At 32.6% G+C, this 20,939-nt stretch overlaps 2 protein-coding genes across 2 annotated transcripts; one reads left to right on the top strand and one right to left on the bottom strand.

Annotated features, from left to right (window-relative positions):
* Window positions 1-5,217, bottom strand: LOC11441671 (BRAP2 RING ZnF UBP domain-containing protein 1). Its single transcript, XM_003609328.4, has 11 exons — window positions 4,763-5,217; window positions 4,566-4,674; window positions 3,835-3,949; window positions 3,586-3,683; window positions 2,298-2,404; window positions 1,879-2,131; window positions 1,312-1,365; window positions 876-1,019; window positions 741-805; window positions 556-610; window positions 1-470 (listed from the first exon to the last, which is right to left on the bottom strand). The coding sequence occupies exons 1-11, from the start codon at window positions 5,041-5,043 to the stop codon at window positions 312-314; spliced, it is 1,440 nt and encodes a 479-aa protein (XP_003609376.2). The 5' UTR covers window positions 5,044-5,217; the 3' UTR covers window positions 1-311.
* A 2,477-nt stretch (window positions 5,218-7,694) lies between these two features.
* On the top strand, window positions 7,695-10,220 carry LOC11441232 (putative clathrin assembly protein At2g25430). The gene has a single exon (XM_003609327.4). The coding sequence runs from the start codon at window positions 7,871-7,873 to the stop codon at window positions 9,674-9,676; it is 1,806 nt and encodes a 601-aa protein (XP_003609375.2). The 5' UTR covers window positions 7,695-7,870; the 3' UTR covers window positions 9,677-10,220.
* Window positions 10,221-20,939: the final 10,719 nt, after the last annotated feature.

Below are 20,939 nucleotides of genomic sequence, written 5' to 3'. Positions count from 1 at the left end.
TTTTGTGTCACAAAAATTGTGTTTACTTATCATTTCTGTTCTCAATTTTACAAAGCGTTTTCTCATTACTTCGAGCAGCAGTATCAATAAGTAGGCCCTATCCGGGGATTACAGCCCCACACAAAGCAAACAAGTTGAAATGGGAGTTGAAATGTAAGGTGGGCTAATTTTTTCTGTGGCAGTTAAGTCAGGTACCATCATAATTTCGGATATGCATCAGACAGAACTCTTGGCAAAGTTTATCAGTGTTTTCCCTCCAAAAATTTAGACTAGTCCATAGATTCGAATACATGTTCTAGGTGACGTTACAACTAACGCCGCTTTCGACCAGACTTTCTGTTTTTCTTGCTGTTTCCAGGAGAAGGTTGCTCATGAGCCACTGGTAAGACTGTTCCCTCCTTTATTCCATTTGAGTCTGACATCTTATCAATTGTTTTTTGTGCTTGTAGAAAAATCGTGATATCTCTTATCTGTTTGTACAGTCACTTAACGCGTCAGAGAACAATAAAAATGGAAAGCTTCTATACAAAGAATTAATGAAGGAAGTTGTCATACCTGTTCCTCCAAATCAAGTATCTTCTCATTCATCGACTTCATTGATGCAGCTTCCCTAAATGATCACAGATTTAAACATGTAATGAGAACATGGTGCAGCAATAACCAAACAACAAAACAACTTCACTATCATCTTAATAACCTCATTCCAAACAAACTGGTAGCTTAAGTGGTAATACCATTACCTCTCTTCTGCTTCTTTAATCTTCTTTCGCCACATTTCTGAATTTTTAATGAGCTTCCGATTAACCTAAGGGCAGAATGAAGTGTCTAAATAGCAGAGTTAAAGCAAGCAATAGGAAATATAGGAGAAAAGTTACCTCAGCAACGACATTTCTTTCTTCAGTACACTTTTCTAGTTCATTTTGGATATCAAGCATTCCAGAAGTTGCAGCTTTCTCCACTGCTTCAGATATGGAGCTTTCTTCTTTACTTCTTGCCTCAATTAGTAAGGATTCATAATACTAAAACAAAAATGGTATGAAGATAATCAGATTTCACAAACACGTCATCATATTACTGCATCAAAAGATCAACCCATTGCGAATTGTCCCAAAGCCTTCATCATAAGTGAAAGAAACTTTATACTGACAACCACACTAGAAATTACATCACTGACATTTAAGAAACTGGTATATTAGAGAAGAGTTGATGACATAAACAATCTATAGTTCTATAACCTGAATTGAGTTTAATGTTTCCAGAATTATTTTAACCCCACAGTGAAAAATTTCAAGGATGGTAGAGTTAACTCACTTGTCTTTGAGTCTCCAATTGAGATGTAAGAAGACGGTTGTACTCATCCACAATCTGTTTATGTCCATTAATTAATCAGTGACAGCATGGGAGAGAAAAATCATCGGAGCACAAGATACATCGAGTATCATACAATAAACAACCAAACGTGTGACATTAGGCCATGAAACGATGTTGAACATCACATGTGAAGGCTTATTTGACATTTCACATCCCATTTATAGAATAACTATATAGGCCTGTCTCTATGTCTAAATGACAGTACAGGTATTAAGTGCCTTATGCATAAAGCCCAATGTTAACACAGCAAACAAAATCATACCACACGTGCACAGGCTTTTGTTTCAGACTAATCTGCCCAAATTAGTAACAGCATAAAATTAAATTAAGAGATCAATACATGCGAAACAGATAAGCTCCACTTAAGTGAGCTTGTCACTAAAATGAGCAAGTAAATATGTATCTAGGGTTGATTTAAAATTAAAGTGCATTATAATGTTAACTTGTTAAGGTTAGCTACACCCTAACTCTACGATTTCAGAGAAGTTTTTTCCACGAGAAACATACCGCTTCAACTTTGCTGTTAAAGAAGGCCCCATTAACTTCTAAATCTTCACTACATTCACATGTGTCACATTCCCCTTCTAGAGACATACAGTGAACATGCATCTCCGACTTGCCATCAATTCTAGATTGGTCCTGATTCAGTCGATGGACATAATTGTCACCCACATAATCCCAAATTTGTTGTGTTCTAAAATCAAGAGAATAGCAATGCTGAGTATCTTTCCAATGCCGAATAGCATGTCCTTCTTTATATCTAGATTAAAAAAGAACCATAATATTAAAGTCTTCCCTGACAAAACAAAAACAAATAACCTATATAAATGACAACAAAATGTGTGTTTTGTTAAGCATATAAAGTAGGGACTTTTGTACACAAGTTATTACCAAGGAAAATTAAAGAACTGATACTAATATATTACCTTCCACATCCGACAAATCCACAAATCATACAAACCCAGACATCATCTAATGTTCCACAAATAAAACAAGTTGGCTTCTCATCCTGTTGTTGACATAATCGGCAGACCTACAATATAAACATCATAAGTTCTTTTCAATAGAATTCTCCATCAATTCAATAATATTTCCACATGCATTACCAATAAAACCGTGCTTTTGTTAGCGAAGCACATGAAATTTTAGTCAATCCAACATTACAAAATATAACTACTAATTAAATACTGAAAAATGTTCGCATTACAATTCAAACAAAATCACTCTATGTAATCATACTGCAGAGATGACAACCTAATTTCCGTCCTTCCTTGTTTTTTAGAAAATAAAAATGATCAACGAATGCTTGCATTTGCATCCCAACTTAAAATTAATAATTAGGGAGAAAATACACTAAATGGATTTTAATATCTGGAATGTGCAATGATAAGTTGGCCATGTGTTGAAATTGTTACCTTGACCACGAGGAGGGGGATGCAAAGGCAAGGTTAGTGTTTCAAGTGAAGTCGTGACAAGGTATTCGAATTGGAAATTCAATGCATTATGGCTCGATTGGTTTTAACAATACCTCACTTCGAACAATAAGTGAAGTATGTCTAAATAAATTTTGGAGAAGATATTCTTCTTTCGTTTCTCGACAATGAAGTAAGATTAAGCTCATGAGCTTAATATCCTAGGTTGGAAAAAATAGATAGGATCCATTTTTTCCCATCACCCATGTTGCACCTTTTATCTTTATACAAGAGTTTGAGCTTATGCAAGATCAAGTTATTTTTATAAAAGAACTTCAGATACCTTTACACCATTCACTTTGGGACTTAAAATGTGCATTAACATGATAATAATATGTCCAAACAAAATTATGATATTCTCTCAATTTCCCAAGAGAATATTTCATAATTATGAAGTTATAGAATGCAATCCTAATATGTTCTTAAACTTTGGTTAATGAAGAGCTTGTGACAACCTGAGAAACTTTCAAACTCGTTTGAATCAATCAATATATGTTCAATGCAAATTAATCTCACGCTAATATCCTAGTTAGGCAATATAACTCTTAAACCATTTGTGCAAGTTGAGTGACCAAGCTTCTCATGAAGAATCATCATCACTCACCTAGTACCCATGATGCTCTAAGAGTCTAAGTATTAAGGTCAAACTAACATGTTAGGACAATAGATTGCCTATACCAATCAAAGATTAAAGTGTAATAAAATGTCAAAACGGTTTTCATGGAACGAGGAAGCTACATACCTGGCAAGACAAATATGTCCACTTTGAGACGCAAGGGCATTGAAATGAATGGTCACAAAGTGTTGTGCATATTCCACTTGTATCAGGGTCCAGTCTCTCTGGCATTCAAACATAAAAATAGAAGAAAATATCACCACAATCATCAACCCACACAATCATAATCACCTCAGAGAAATTGAAGACAGCGAAAAAAAAGTCACCAAGATCCAAGCAAAGAGAGGGTTACAATGAAGAAAAAATGGAACTCACCCAAGCAAACTGGACAAGTTGGTATTTCTGTACAACCAGCTGGAGGAGTCCCAGCAACTTCTTCACATTCCGAGTACTCCACGGAAAGCAAAAATAAAATATGGCATATCTCTGCCTACATTTGATCATTATTTTGAAAAGCGAAAGAGAGATATAAGTAATAAGGAAGACTAATAAATTTGAAAAATGACAAAGGTATTAATTGATTATTGGGGAAATGCACATGAATATTAGTCCTAAATACAAGTCTATTTTGAAAAAAAATATGCCCCTACATATAAGTTTCATTTCAAATCATTATATTTTTTTCTACAAATATACCCTAATTAATACCATTTTCATGAAAGCTAAGAAGTCAGAATTGAACACATCTATATGCAAAAGGTTATTTTAGAAACATCCATACACAAAATAACACATTAAACAACACTACCTATTTCTACTCAGGGTCTGTTTGAATTAACTTATTTGAACTTATATACTGGCATAAAAACTTGTGAGACTGATTGAGAGAACTTGTGAAAACAACTTATGATTTATCCATAAGATGTCCAAGATAGCTTATACAAAAAACAGTTTGACTTTTTTTTTTTTTTTTTTTTTTTTAAGGGAAATAGCTTATATTCGATAAACGCTTATCCTATAAGCTGCAAACTAAGTTGTTTATCCAAACAGGGCCATAATATATGTAAATGGCAGGTATAAATTTATGGAAACACATTATTACTTACCTCAGCAGGAGAAAACTTCTTGCCATTGAAATAGGTATGAAATGCATCAGCAGCAAGCTGATCATCAAACCTAATCAACACACTATACCTATCTTCCATCCCATCGTTCCTACCAAATTAAAATCAACAATTAGGGTTTTCATGCAACAGAATATTATTATACAACTTTTTCAAAATGGAATTGAAACGGTACCAACCTGATGAAGAGAAGATGATGAAGACGATCAAGATAGTGGGGACCACAAAACCGAATGAAATCATCGAACGAGAAATAATTAGGAACAGCGAGGATGAAGAGAAGAGGTGAGAGAGAATTGGAATTAGGGAGAGAGGAGTGTGAAGCGCTACGAAAGAGATGAAGAACGCCTCTGCGTTCTGTGAATTTAGGGTTTGTTTGAGATTGGGTTGGAGCGGAGAAGATGAGTTCGGGATCGAGTGGATTCTCGGCGTCAACTGAGTGGACTCGGAGGAAGAACATGGCCGTGACTCGCTTTTTTGATCGGAGAAGGAATAACAAGTTTGGGTCTGAATTGTGAATGTGGAAAATGGAAGGGTCAGATGTGTAAAAATCCAAATCTTTATATATAGAGTCCGTTTGGGTTTGGCGGGTTTCTTTCTAAGTTCTAACTACCCCTACACCGTACACCGGGAAGGAAGGAAGTTCTCACCATCTTCAACTTACAAACATAAATTATATCATTTTATATAATTTATTAAAAATTCTAATTAAGTTTAATTAATTTAAATGATCTCTTAGAATAATTAATCTTGCTAGATCGAGAAGATATTAAGTATTAACTAAATTTGAGCAGTATTCTATTGATGTTAAAATGGGGTGGTACCTGCAAGCATTCTAACATTCAAGTTAGTATGAGAGCAAAGAGTGAGAAATTTCATAGTACATAGATGATTTATCTTGTATTGTTGTGGTGGGAAGATATTTATGCCTCCTCAAGGAGAAGTCGTTGGAGGGTAAAAGGTGAACTATTACGGATGACGTCCTTTGATGGTCGGATTCAATAGTCATTGGAGGACATTGAGTCCGCCAAAGTGTTACAAATTCTCATAATCTTATGCTAGAAATGAATCATTTCTTAATTTAAGTGTGTTTTGGAAGTGGATCGTGAAACCGAAGAGATTAAACCTCAAATAGGTCTAAAACAATAGCTATAATTTTTCGCTTTTAAAATAAAAATAATAATAATTTAGTTATTATCTTAGTAAATCCTTTTATCAATGCAGATCTATGTTAACCCTGCACATCATCCTCAACTTGTAAAAGAAAAAATGGTGAGGCAGCGGTAACACCAATGTTTAAGTTACTTATTTAGTACACCCTCCAATCCTTATTATAAACAAACCTTCATTTTTTAGGTTTATTCAATAAATGATATATGTGGTCTATTATATAGATCACATATATTATTTATTGAATAAATCTAAAAAATAAAATTCTGTTTATAATAATGATCAGAGGGTGTATTCTATTTTAATATTTTAAACGAAACTTTTAGCCAAGTGAGACAAGTGACAAACCATTCAAAACGTTAAAAGGACATTGTGCAATGGGGTTGCCAAGAGACTAAAAAATGAGTGCTCAATGCACACAAATCATTTTTTTATCAATAAAGAGCACTGGTTAAGGAATCTATAAATAGAATTTCTATTTTAGAAATATAAACTGTCACTTTTTATCAAATAATAATTATATTACTTTTAAATAAAAATTTACTACTTTTGGTGCTTAACCAATACCGCAGAGACATCGATTAACATTCTCCCAAAATAAAAATGGATAAATCACCTTTAGAGCAAAAATTGAGCATTGGTGAGTGACTCCTGACTGGGTCTGTCCCTTAATGGAAAGAGAACAACTATTGATGATTGTCCACATTTCTTTTCCTTTTTTGCTGAATTATTGTCACATTGTTTTTGTTTCTTGTACCCTAAGATAGGTGATGAAATAAAGTGTATGCGTCCCCTTAAAAATAAATAAAGTGTATGCATGATTAATTGATTATTACAATTGCTCAAAAGATGAGTATCATAAAAAGAAATTTATAATTTTAAAAATATTTTATCAAAACAAATAATTTAATAATAAAACATTTTAATGCTCTTAAATTAAAGGCTTCACACTTTGATATTATTTCAATTTTTCTTTAAAAGATTGATATTATTTCAAAATAAAAAACGTCATTATGTTAAATTATTTATAAATACCACATATTTCTGTCTTTCTCTTACTTGTGTCGTTGGCTTACAGACTAAATGAAAAAAATATTTCAAACACTATACATAGTCATATTTGCGGAGTTATGTATTTTGTAGTTTTATATTATTAATATGAATTTTTCGAGTTTGTTCGTAAATCCATGTTTTTTTTTTGCAGTGAATTTGTATTTTATCGAAATATTCTATCAATTTAAACGAACAAATATTTTTAATTTTTGATAAAAAAATACCACTTAAAATTAAAATTAATTTCGATCAGCCTAAAGAAAAATTTAAATGCAATAATTTTTTTTAAACCCAAATGTATCATCTCTCAACTGTGAGACTAATATCTGTTTGAGATAGTTATGATCCGTTCAAAAAAGTTAATCTCTTTCAGTAGATATTTTTTTATAAACATTTGTCAAAGATCACTGATCAAACTCAAAATCGATAATGAAGGATAAAGTATTTACATATTAATATTTTTTTATTCAAAAAACATCCATAATTATTAAAAAAAGCATTGATAATCTAATCATTACAATATAATATTAATTTATTTTTGACTATTTAATAGGAGTTAACAAGTAAGGAAATTAAAAATAGTAGTTTTGTATTGAAAATTACAACTTTTAAACTTATTAAAAATAAAATTCAAAACTTTTTAATATGTTATTTTTATTTTTGTTCTTTTAATCAATGTCTTAAAAGTATCCTCATTTATATGAAATGATGATGAATCTTTTTTATTTGATAAAATAGTGCATGTGACCGTAATAAAAAATCTAGTACATGTGAACAACAACGTCAGCATGTCAATGTGTCATGTTAAACAGAACAGAACAGCGTGGCGCGTCCCATGATGATGTGTACAAGTGCAAGCATCGTTCGTTCCTTCTTTTTCTTTTCACTGTTCAAAAAATCTTTCAATCTTTATTGCATTTTCCGTTCATTACGCGTTTTTCATAATCTCTTTCTCCTCACTTTTCTCTCTTTTGTTTTTCTCATTCATTCATTATTACAACTTATAACACACACGCACACACATTCAGCAACACTTTCTTTGATTTGATCCTTTCTCTTCCAAAATGGCACCATCAACAATCCGCAAAGCAATTGGAGCAATGAAGGATCAAACAAGCATCAGCATAGCAAAAGTTGCTGGAAATTTAGCACCTGACCTTGAAGTTTTGGTTGTCAAAGCAACAAGCCATGAAGAAGTTCCTGCTGATGACAAATATGTAAGAGAAATTCTTAATCTTACATCTTATTCTAAAGGCTATGTCAATGCTTGTTTAATCTCAATTTCTAAGAGATTAACAAAAACTCGTGATTGGATTGTTGCTGTTAAATCTCTTATGCTTGTTCATAGACTTTTGGTTGATGGCCACCCTTCATTTGAGTATGAAATTGTTCATGCCACTCGTAGTGGAATGAGGGTTTTTAATATGAGTGATTTTAGAGATGAGGCTCATTCTAGTTCTTGGGATCATGCTGGTTTTGTTAGGGTTTATGCAATGTATCTTGATCAAAAGGTTGAATTTTTGGTTTATAATAAGAAATTGAAAGGTGTTGTTGATTCTGGGGATGGTGAATTTGGTTCTGTGAAGAGGAATGAGGAGAAGAGTGATGTTACCCCTGTGAGGGAAATGAAAGCTGAGAGGGTTTTGGATAGGTTGAAGCATTTGCTTCAAATTCTCGACAGTGTATTAGGTTGTAAACCACATGGTGCTGCTAAGAATAATAGGTTAGTGTTGGTTGCGATTTACCAGATTGTGAGGGATAGTTTTAAGCTATATGTTGAAATTTGTGATGTGTTGGGGGTGTTGATGGATAGGTTTATGGAAATGGAGTATGCACATTGTGTACAAGCCTTTGAGTTTTATGTTAGTGCTTCCAAAATGATGGATGAATTGGCAGGTTTCTATGGTTGGTGTAAGGATACGGGTATTGCTAGGTCCTCTGAGTACCCTGAAGTGCAGAAAATCACTGACAGTCTTTTAGGGACACTTGAGGGTTTCTTGAAGGAAATGAGTGATAGAACAAAGAGTCCTGAGAAGAAGTTGGAGGTTAAGGTAATAACTTTGAAAGAACAAGAGCCAGAAGCATATGCCAATGAGGTGAAGGCTCTTCCAGCGCCTGAGGTGAAGAATTTAACACCTCGACCGCAACAACCTCCTGTGGCTCTGCAGCCTAAAGAAACTCCTCGTGTTCAACAAGAGACAGGTGAATTAGTGAACCTTAGAGAAGATGGTGTTTCAGCTGATGAACAAGGCAATAAATTTGCATTGGCATTGTTTTCTGGAGCTTCGACCGTCAAGACAGAAGGTTTGTGGGAAGAATTTGGTTCATCCAAAGTGACTTCAGCGTGGGAGACACCAGCGGCTGAAATAGGGAAAGCTGACTGGGAATTAGCATTGGTGGAAACTAGCAGTAATCTGTCGAAACAGAAAGCTGATTTGGGAGGTGGCTTTGATTCACTTATACTAAATGGGATGTATGATCAAGGTGCTGTGAGACAACATGTGAGCACAACTGAGGTGAGTGGTGGGAGTGCTAGTAGTGTGGCATTACCAGGAGTTGGTAAGAGTGCGATACCGATTCTTGCTTTACCGGCTCCAGATGGAACAATGCAAGCTGTAGGAACACAAGATCCATTTGCAGCATCACTGTCTGTGCCGCCACCTTCATATGTGCAAATAGCAGAAATGGAGAGGAAGCAGCACTTGCTAGTTCAGGAACAACAATTATGGCAGCAATATGGGAGAGATGGGATGCAAGGTCAACTGGGTTTAACAAGGGTTGGAGCTGGATCACAACCTATGATGAGTTATGGAATGCCACAATATGGTGGGATTGGACAACCTGGAGGCTATTACAATGCACCTTTTTGAAGTGTGGAACTTGTTGTGTCAAACTTTGAACCTGTTTGGAATATAGAAGTTTTTTTTTGTCTTTGCAGATGGGATACATACATAGTGAATGATATGTTTTGAGACAAACTGTCAAGCTAGGAGGAGTTTGATTCATGAAATTTGGCTCCTCTTAAATAAGTCTTGGTTCATATACCGTGAATTTGAAAAAACAGATATTGGGTTCAAACTATTTTTATGTAATTTTTATTGCGTACGAAATTTAGGAGAGGGGTCATGCCTATTATAATGGAATGACGAAGGAGCAATTCAAGAAAATGCAGGAATTCATAGCAGGAAGTTCCAAGAATCAGTCGAAACTATAGGTCTTTTATTTGTGTTGCGTTGCCACACACTTTCCTGCAATTTTCACTCCATTATGCGAAGACATCCCACTCGAATTTATACACCATTGAGTACTCAAACCTTTTATGTTTGGATATTTTTTTTTCAGTGTACTAGCATTCATACATTTTATTGCTCTAATTTGTATAAATTACCAATAATAGTTTTTATGAATTTTTTATTTTGGTTAAAAGATAGGTATAAATATTTTCACTTTTGTATTGTGACGAAATATACTTATTTTTTTCGGTGACACCAATAATAAGGTAAATATAATATAATTTCTTATATTTTTGAATGACACCAACAATATAACATTTTTATAAGAAATTTTGTTTAAAGATATAATTAAAAGTGAAAAGTCATCTCAAAATCATGTATTACTTTTATATGTAGTATAGATTTAGTTTTTTTTTTTTTGACAAAAAGTATAGATTTAGTTACTTTCTCTATTTAACAAAATAAAAATAAAAATATAACAAAAGAGAACTGCTATATGGTGCGACATATAGCAGCGACGAAACGCACGACGTCACCTCCCTCACGTGCACTCTCAATTTCTATTGGTCATTTATTTATTTTTTATTAAATCAGTGCAGAAGAGAAAATAACACATTTGCTGTCATGATCACATATTTTGTATGAACTTTGTAGATTCTAATCGACATCTTGCAACTCATCCCTGCCGTTACTTCCACCGATCTTGCTTTATTCCTTGTTTTCATTGCTGCAGTTGTTTGTCTTCAAATCTAACGAACAGAGAGACGTCATGCAACCACTACTCCATAACCTCATTCATATATGAACTTTGCAGCAAGTTTCATTTCATTATAAGATTGAAATCATCAAATCACACTTGATTTTTATATAAAAAAAAGTAAACAAGCAGTTACAGGATTGATTTACTCCCCTTGCCTTTGCACCGATTCACATAGTTGCAGCCAAAAAGATCTAAGGTCAAATTGGACATTTGTATGAAATAGAATTTAAGAGAGTGGCCCCATCAAGATGCCAGGTCAGTCGCGGGACTCACACGGCAGTTGTGTCGTGCATTTAATCATTTTCCATAACAAAAAGAATATTAGAAAACAGTGCAAAGTTGATGATATTCATCACTATTTTGTCTGTTAACCAACACCAATCAATGTATATAAGACACTTCAAATATTATAAATACCGTCGTCTAACATTTTTCAATCGATGTGGGACTAATTATGGTATCCCTTTTCTTGCTTTTCAAGCTTTAGAAGAAGAAACATAAAAGAATAATTCAATAAGTCATAATCATATTGTAAGCAAGCATTTATCCAATGCCTCTTAAATTTGAACTCTTAAGTTTATGTCAATTTTACAGAACGTGTATCATATCATATCATAATTGTTTCTTTTAGGGGTATAATATCATAATCATGTTAACTGCTTATAGTTACCGAAAGTTTGAATGGCAGTTCCTTTTTCTTACTAAAATAGCATTATCTAGAAACTTGGAGGCTCTTCGTCGTTGGAAAAAAATAAAACTGGAGCATTTTCCTGTTGTTTTTTTTAGGACTGAGTATTTTCCTGTTGTTATTCAAACATAATTGAATTCACCACAAAAAAAAAAAGGGTGAGAATATGGATGAGCTTGAACCGGTTTTCGCTGATTTGAAGTATTTGGAGGAGTATTCTTTGGCTGGGATGGTGTGTTTGTTGCAACAGGTTAGGCCGAATTTGAGTAAAGTGATGCAATGTGGTGTTTGCCAATGAGTGATCTTCATGTTGGGAAAGCTAGTACTATAGAGATTCCTGTGCCGGGGAGCTGCTGTTGTTGAATCTGGTGGTGGTAAGGCTTGTTCTAAACCGGTTGCTCATAGGTCTTTTCCATCCTGTAAGTATCATGAGGGGGTGAGGATTTGGAAATGGGGATTACATCACGAATGCGAATGGGATATTGTCTTGTGCTCCGGTTTTGCAGAGGGAGATTGAATTCCCGAAGAGGTTTGATCTTTCTCCGCCAATGAAGTGCTTGTTAAAGAGAAATGTTGCCATGTTTGCTGCTGGTCTTAGAGCAAACACCAAGCAATTGCAGGAGAAGGGGAAGGCCAACGTACCTGGTCGTAGTGCTGTGTCGAATTTGGATTCTCCGGTTGTATCTGGGGCTGAAACCACGGTAGATCTGTGTGGACACTCTCGGGTTGTTGATAACCAAGGGGCTGTGAACTCGGAGCTGAGTAAATTTCGTGACTTGAATCTTGATGAAAATTTGGAGTTTGTGGCTGAGGATCAGAAGGATGAGGTGATAGTGAGTATATTTCATCAGATAAAGGATTTGGAAAAACAGGCCAAGCAGCGGAAAGAATGGGTGGGCATATCAGAAAGCATTGCAGGCCGCAAAGAAGCTAAGCAGTGATTTGACTGAGCTCAAAACATTATGGATGGATAGAGAGGAGACCAGAAATTGAAGAAAGGGAAACAGGCACTTGAGGACACAACTATGAAGAGACTCTCGGAGATGGAGAATGCTTTGAGAAAGGCTAGTGGTCAAGTGGACCGTGCAAATGGAGCTGTGAGAAGATTAGAGACTGAGAATGCTGAAATCAGAGCAGAGATGGAGGCCTCCAAATTAAGTGCATCAGAGTCGGTGACAGCTTGCTTGGAAGTCGCAAAGAAGGAGAAAAAATATTTGAAGAAACTTCTAGCTTGGGAAAACAGAAAAAGCTAAGCTGCAAATGGAGATTTCTGATTTGAAAGGGAAGATATTAGAGGATTGAGAAGTGTCAGCTCAGAATAAGCAGCGCCAAAAAGAATCTGAGGTTCTCTCTTCACCCCTTATTTTATTTATATATATATATCTTTTGACAATGCCACACACAAACCACCAAAAAGGAAAAGAAAATATGGTTTTGCCTCTGTTTGCATAGAATGAGTTTATTGATCGGAATTGCATGTTTCATGTCAGAATAAAAGTAACATGTTTCAACCATAATCTGTGTGACTCATTTTTCACATTGAATTCCATTTGGTTGGACTTTACGTGTAGTTTACAGCTTGAAACAAGTGGGAGTTTGTGTCCTGGGCCAAGCCAATTCCCAAACAGGGATTATTTCCAGTCTCACCCAAAGAAAATTACATGTTTCATAATCAGACATCGACATGGCCTAGACTAGTGTGACACTGTTTGCTATTGTCATATTGAAATTGATCGTTTTGTCATAAAGGGATTCTCAGTAATTAAATGCATATCTAACTGGGAGAGATTAATATCTTATAGTTCAGTGTAGCAGTTTATGGTTATTAGTTGAAAAAGATTACAATTTTGTGTATTATTTTTCTTCTTTTTCGTGCTTTTAATGCATACTGGTAATTTACTAATGAACCATGTATGCATAGCTTGGAGACAAAAAACCGAGCCATTATTTCATACGGCACATAATTAAAGTTTGTGTCAAGACATGGGTATACGGCACAATACTTCAAATTCTATGGCACATTTCAAATTTTCTGCATCCGTATCTATGTTTTGTTGATATTTGATTGCATGTATTTATGCACACACCAGAATAGTTCATGGCAGAATGTGGTTCGAAGCAGCTGCTCCAAAATATGACACAGCTGCTAAGCAGATAGCAGAATTACCATGACACCAAAGATAAATGCAATGTCGAATTTTTTATAATCTGTAATACACACATAATTGGTATTTGATACTAAAAGTCTCCAGTACTCAAGAGTCAAGACACATTTATCATTAACAATCAAAAAGTACTTCTTGATTCTCAGCTTCTTCCATGCAATTGTAATCTTATGGCCTATTTTTTTATTTTTATTTTTGTATCTAACAGGTAGAGGTTATAATTGTTATTTTATAATATAACAATGTTATTAAATAGAAGCAATAAAGCGATATAGCATAACATATTTTGATGAGTCTTCTATGAGAACTTCGACACTGTCCTAGTTTCCCTATTAGGGAAATAGCGGCCGCTATTCCAGCTCCGGCCAGCACATGTTGCCTCAATAGCGGAAATAAGAGAATTTAAGGATTGTTTTTTATGAATAAATAAAACAGAACAGTCTGCATGTATTGCTACTATGTTCACCGTAGAATTACGGACTTATACCTTTAAATACTTAAGTTTTGCTCTACCTCCCTTCTAAATTTTTTTATATTCTGTACTATATCACTTTGTAGTGTATTTGGTTGCGGCATATTCATGAGTATTTATTTTAGTAGCCATGTGAAAATATTGTTTGCTTGCTTCAATTCTTGATGATCCTAACTTATATTCTACAGGTATTTTCTTATTAATAAAGGTGTAAGTGACTTTAAGAAAGTGCTGATCAATGCCCTAATGCTACTGATTAATAAATCAAAGTTATGAAGTTTTTCATATAACAATTCTTTAGGCAATGCCCCTGGGCATTGGTTAGCAAAACTCTTGATATTATCACACCTGAATTTTCTTTTTGTTGACTGTATTTAATTCCTGTGATTTTGTTAGCAATGATCTGTCACTTGATCCAATATGTATCTTACAAATAAATTGTGCTGAAAACTGCATTTCTTCACCAAAAAGAAAAACAATATGTTATTTCTAAACCATTTATTTTGCATAATACTTAATTACAGGCAAGAATTGTTCTTATTTATATTTACAGTTACATACAGTATAAAATAAAAACAAAGTTGGCAACAGAGTCATTTTATTTTGACAGGTGATGACCTTCCTATTCCATGGGAAGTTTGGTCCATTTTCCCTTTAATCTAAGTATATACGTAGCTGCTGATTAATAATAATAATAATAATAATAATAATAATAATAAAAGGTATGCTAAGGAATTAACTAATTGAGATTTCACTTGTTTAACAGACTCACGTCTCGCTGGTGTATGACTATTTTCACTCCTTAGATTTATGATTTGTCTGTGTGATAATATGGTGCATCTTGATGATTCCTTTCTCAACCAAACGAAATTCTTACCTCTTCTTTTTAATTTTCATTTTTCTTCAAATTGTTTCTTTGTTTCATAATATTAGAAAAGCTTCATGTTTTATCTCAGAATCAAACTAGTTTTGTTGAATTTTAAGAAACTTATTGCAAGTCCTTTACTGGATCCATATATATCCCTCTCATATTTGTGATGGTGTCTCAATTTTCCCTTCAACTAGAGTTTTCACTAGTAAGTTAACTCACAAATATCTCATCTTTCACTTTTACATTCTCAAATAAAATAAACAAATAAATAATGTTATGTAACTTTTTAAATTTTTTAAGGGTAGTGTTAACTTGTGCCCTTAGGGCACATGTTAAGAAATCCAAAAGAAGAAATATTCTCTAAAATTTTGTACATTCAATTCATTAAAAGGTTAAAGATTAAATGTAATACACACATTTCAATAAAATATTTTTATAATTAAAATCAACTGTAGCACATTGAAATTTAAACAATGTGATTTAATATTATTGTAGTACATCGAAATTTAAACAATGTGATTTAATATTATTGTCAACGTTACGGTAACCTATAGGGTCACACACAAATGACAGATAGATGAGAGAAATAAATAAGTAAAGCCTATTCGTAATTAAATAATTAAATATAACTTTATTATTTAATTTACAAAAAATAGAGAAAACGCGGTCCACCGTAAGGTACAGTGTGTTTAAGTGAAATATGGTGCACTGTAAGGTACGGTGTACTTAAGTGCTTGGCTTGCTCACCACACAAGTGATTTGATAAATAGAACCATTGTGCTGAAACATTACTGACTTTTGTTGAGTGCTTAACCTAATTCACAAAAGGCGTGAAACCCTAGCCGCCACTCTCTAAACCTTTTTCTCACTGAATCTCCGTTGGAATTGGCTAGCACCGGTCATCGGAGAAGTTCTGTTCGTGTGGACTAAGTAGAGGCATCGCTATGTTGCTTTGCTCGTGATCAGAAACAATTATGCTACAAAGGTTCTGCTCTTCAAAAGGTAAACACATGAATTCTTAAATTGCTTAAATATGTGTTAGATGTGTGATTAATGATTTAATCAAGATCCGTTTCAATGAGATTTCTTCCGCAAAGAGGATTAAAATTTTGAAAAACCCCTCTTGAAATCCCTTCAAAAAGGACAAACAAGGTAAGTATAAGAATAATCGTTAATCCACCGATTGTTGCTATTGATATGTTTGACGATTACAAGTTTTCATAATCGTTAATCCATTACAAGGATATTGAAAACTTGCAATCGTCAAACATATCAATAGCAACAATAGTATCCGTTTCGATAACACTTTCCAAACCCAAAGAACATTGACTTGCAATATTCGATGCAGTTGTTTGAATTACAATGTTCAATAATATCGCAATGAGCTTCATCATCATTAAAAGCACCTTCTTTACAGAAAATTAAACATTGTTAGACACATCATCTAATATTCATAACAAATATTTCATATTTCAAAGATATTATATATTTTTCCATAAAATCCTACAACTTAAAGATTAAAATGAATAAGGAAGTTGAAAAATAAAGACTTAAAGATTACAATAAAAACATATTCATTTAAAACATAACTATCATATTCTACAAATGCAAATCATTTTATTGAAAACATAACAAATATTTCATTGTGGAACTAGATTGTTACTTGCAAATTACAACCAAAGCAATGCACATAATTGCAAAGGTAAACATAAGAAGAGTCATACGGGTTGCCATTATTTTTTGATAGCTTGCCAAGTAACACCTTACAATAGGCTATTTATAATGACAAGGATAGTTAATCCAATAAATTAAAATATAATAAACAAGTCAATTGATTAATATCTTATTTAATTGATATTTTTTTTAGGGAATATTTGACTGATATTTATTGAAATAATTATAATAATAATTAATATTTTTCCCCTCATAAAATAATAATTAATATTTTTTTGACTAAAAAAATGATATTTTCTATCATTATTATTTTTATAAGAATGATATTTAAAACATGCGTGCATTCAATATAAAAATCATATTTAAATCTTAATGCATAAATTAAACCCACCTGGGTTTAAGCAGTGGTTTGGCTAGGGATCTGAGAGTGCGCTTCTTCTTGAGGTCTCAGGTTCAATTCTCTCTAGTGTCAATTTAGGTGGGCTAATTTAGCTTCTTCAACAAAAAAAAAATCTTAATGCATAAATAAATCAGGCCATCTTTTTAAATTTCTACTCCCTCCGTCCCATAATAAGTGAGTCATTTGCAAAAAAAAATATTGTCCCAAAAAATTGACTCATTTCACTTTCAATACAACATTAATTTCTTTTTTCCAAATATAACTCCAAATATAACTCCTTATCATAAATGCAAAGTAGAATATACTCCCTCCGTTTCAAAATACATGTCCACTTTTTGGAATGTGCACTATTCACTTGACTTACTTTGACCATATTTTTTAACTAATGTATAAATACAAATATTAGCATGTAAGATGTTGTTTGATTTGTCTCGACATATATTTTCAAAATATTAAATTTTTATAATTTTTTACTTTAGATAATTAAAGATATTAACGGTCAAAATTATACATTGGCATGTGTGAAGTAGTTGACTTGGACATGTATTTTGAAACGGATGGAGTATATTCTACTTTGCATTTATGATAAGGAGGAACACACCAATAAGTGATAAGACACTCAAAACTATTTTTACTTATTCACTTTTTCTTAATATATATGTGTGAAATGAACAAAAAACTCAGTTATAATGGGATGGATGAAGTAATTAATATTGTATTGAAAAGTGAAATGAATCAATTTTTTGGGACGATATTTTTTTACAAATAATTAATTTATTATGGGAAGGAGGCAGTAATATTTAAGTATCCTCTTTTTATTATATACGGTATTAAGGTGCAACTAGATGATACCTAGAAAACACCACCAAAAAAAGATGATACCTAGAAAACACCAATATGTTATTTTGATATTGTTTGATTTTGGCCCTTTGTGCATCTCACTATGCAAAATTGATAGGGCGTACGTTGACTTGGATTTGGCTTTGTTAAATTGATGTTATTGCATGCTGACTTGACTTTTTAAACATTTTTCCATTTAATTTTTTCCAACTGCCTCTTTTATAAATTCACAATTATATTATAAAAACAATTACATACTAAAATATCTATTTTTTTGTAAAATCATATTTTAACGTCTTAAACATGCCTGAAAAAAAAAATCATGAAAAAATTCAACCTCTGTCACTTTTTTAAACTACGAGTATATTATAAGATAAAAATAAGAAGAATATCAAATCACAAAATTAAAATGTGTTTTTAATTTTACGGCGTCATTTTTGAGACACTGCGTATATTATAGAATCAATTTACACAATTAACCCAATCAGCTTATAAAATATCTCAACAATTATCTACCGTTAAAATGCGATTGATTATAAAGATGTTATTGTTTATACTAAATGTGGATAAAAACTAAACTCTTATTATACTTATATTGCTATGCTAACTTAATTTTAAAATATAAATTTTCTTTTTTTATTTAATATCTTCTTATATCCCTTTGTCTAACCCAAGAGATGCTTCATGCATGGTTGTTAGCTCTTAATAGGAGCCCCAGGGAGAGCAATCCGCAACAACATAATGTTGGAGTAAGCCGCAAGTAAGCATTTAAGTGCAACATGGACGCAAATGTGTTTGAGGAACAAAATGCTTTTGGCACATGCATGTGCATTCGTAATCATCAAGGTTAATTTATCTCAGCACAAATAATGGCGTTTCAAGGGACTCCCCTGTCGCAAGAAGCACAAAATTAGAGACTAATGGAAGCAATTTAATATGGTGGAAAAAATTGATCATAAAAGAATTGATATTTACAAAATTGTTTTTGATTAAAAATGAGTTAAATGTGAATTGATTTATGTTTAAATAGTTTGAATCAAAATTGATTTTAGATGTATAATTATCAAAAAGGGTATTGATATGTATATGAAATTGGATTTTATTTCTATTTTATATAACTATTTAGAAGGACAATACTTATAAAGCATGTTGATATTTTCAGAGAATCGATTTCTCTCAAACGCATAAGCGCTATGAAATGGCGTTTCAACTAAAATTAATTCCAATAATTTGAATCACGTTTAACAATTGATAGCCAAACATCTTTACAAGCTTATGGAACTGTGTTTAGCTATATGGACGTGTGTTTGAAGCCTCTCAACCTAAAACCAAACAGACACTTAATGGCTTGGTGAGTTGAATTTGAATAAAGTGTACATGTAATTGGATTTTTTTTTTTTTTTATGCAAACATAGAATTAGATTTTTTTTTTTTTTAAGGAAAACATAGAATATAGAATTAGATTTTTATTTTTTTTTAAGGAAAACATAGAATTAGATTGTAAGCCTGTTTTACACGGATCCGCATATTAAAACGAATATGGTGCTATTTAGGACACTTTAAGAATTTATTTTAGACATTTTTCAAACTTTAGGATAAGTTTAATTCGATAGCAAATTAATTTTGTCGGTTGTTCAAAAAAAAAAAACTTTTATTTTTGAGGGAAAAAAAATAAACTTTGTCGATCATTTTTTTTTTTATAGATACACGAAATGGCAGAGCCATTATAAACTTTTACCGGGGTTCGAACCCTGGTCATGACATCCGGCCTAACAATTCCGACATTTTATCAGTTGAGCTAAAATTTTTGGATAACTTTATCGATCATTACTTAGCAAGATTACTGATATATGCTAGTTCCTTCCTTTTTTTATTTTAGCTCATCTTCTATTGAATCTATTATATTGAATGAGATGGCGTAGTTTTGTTTGAGTAAAAGAAAACACACCTAAAATGTTAATGCATCTCTTTTTTACATGAACTTAAATTATAACACTTATTTTTGGTATTGAACCCACATTCTCATGCTACATTCAAACTACTTATATCATTAGGCGCTGCTTTTTCTTGAAACCATTTAATATATATTACATAGAAATTTGGTACCCCCAACAAATTAAGTCAAGATCCGCTACCGCTGCCAATGCGTCCTGAACATATGCAAAACCAAAAGCATCAGTTTTCATTTCAGTTTCAACAACTTTTCCAAAACTTCTCCAATTCCTTCAATTCGATTTTGGTATAAAATCAAGTGAATCATCTCCATTTTATCACAAGTAAGTAGTTTTACTTATTTTTAATTATAATGTTAGTTTGTGTAGGTTTTTTTAAAAAATAAAATAAAATTGGTAGATTGCATGTGTTTTCAAAATGTTATAGATGAATGTAGTTGTGTGTAATTTTGAATTTTTTCTGATTTTTAAAAATTTTGAAAGAGATTTTTGTATTTGAAATTTTCTATACCTCTTTAGTTTTTAATCATAAATGACATGTAAAATGTATTCTACGTGTGGCATGCAAAAAAAATGAAGAAAAAAAACACGTTAGTGCCACAACATAGATTTTGCTGAGTCAAAGACAAACTCGAAAATAGCCTATATTACACGGAGTAAACACCATTAACCTATAATTCTTTATCCAATTGTTCTCGTTTACAAATCAATCTACTTGCTAATTTTGATATAAGTATTCTGGAAATCGGAGTATTGAATGGAATTTCAGAAATGTTTTCCCAGTAAAAAATTTATGTGGAGGTGAACTGAAATGATAAAAAAGGTAAATTTGACATTTTTATTAATCTGTAAGGATAAATGATTAAATGTTCGGGTATAAGGTATTACTTCCCTTTTTTTCTCTAGAATATGCAAATGCAACCATGAATGATTATGATGACAAAAAAAAAAACACTACCCTGGAAATTGTATCCCCAGAAAAAATAAACCAACTCTATAGTCTGTATAGCAAAAGTAACGGTCATGTGTAAACGGATATTAGACAATAAAAGAGACGTGGCACGTGATAACTGATAAG

Source organism: Medicago truncatula, chromosome 4 (genome assembly GCF_003473485.1).
Source record: "Medicago truncatula cultivar Jemalong A17 chromosome 4, MtrunA17r5.0-ANR, whole genome shotgun sequence".
NCBI lineage: Eukaryota > Viridiplantae > Streptophyta > Magnoliopsida > Fabales > Fabaceae > Medicago > Medicago truncatula.
The sequence above is the reverse complement of the archived record's forward strand: the minus strand, read 5'-3'. Positions and strand labels throughout refer to the sequence as shown.

Coding starts and splice junctions, on each gene's coding strand:
- LOC11441671 (XM_003609328.4), bottom strand. CDS start 5,043: ATGTTCTTCCTCCGAGTCCACTCAGTTGACGCCGAGAATCCACTCGAT. Junction 1,366..1,878: donor TTAACAGCAAAGTTGAAGCG/GTATGTTTCTCG, acceptor GGACATAAACAG/ATTGTGGATGAGTACAACCG. Junction 806..875: donor AAAGAAATGTCGTTGCTGAG/GTAACTTTTCTC, acceptor TTCTGCCCTTAG/GTTAATCGGAAGCTCATTAA.
- LOC11441232 (XM_003609327.4), top strand. CDS start 7,871: ATGGCACCATCAACAATCCGCAAAGCAATTGGAGCAATGAAGGATCAA.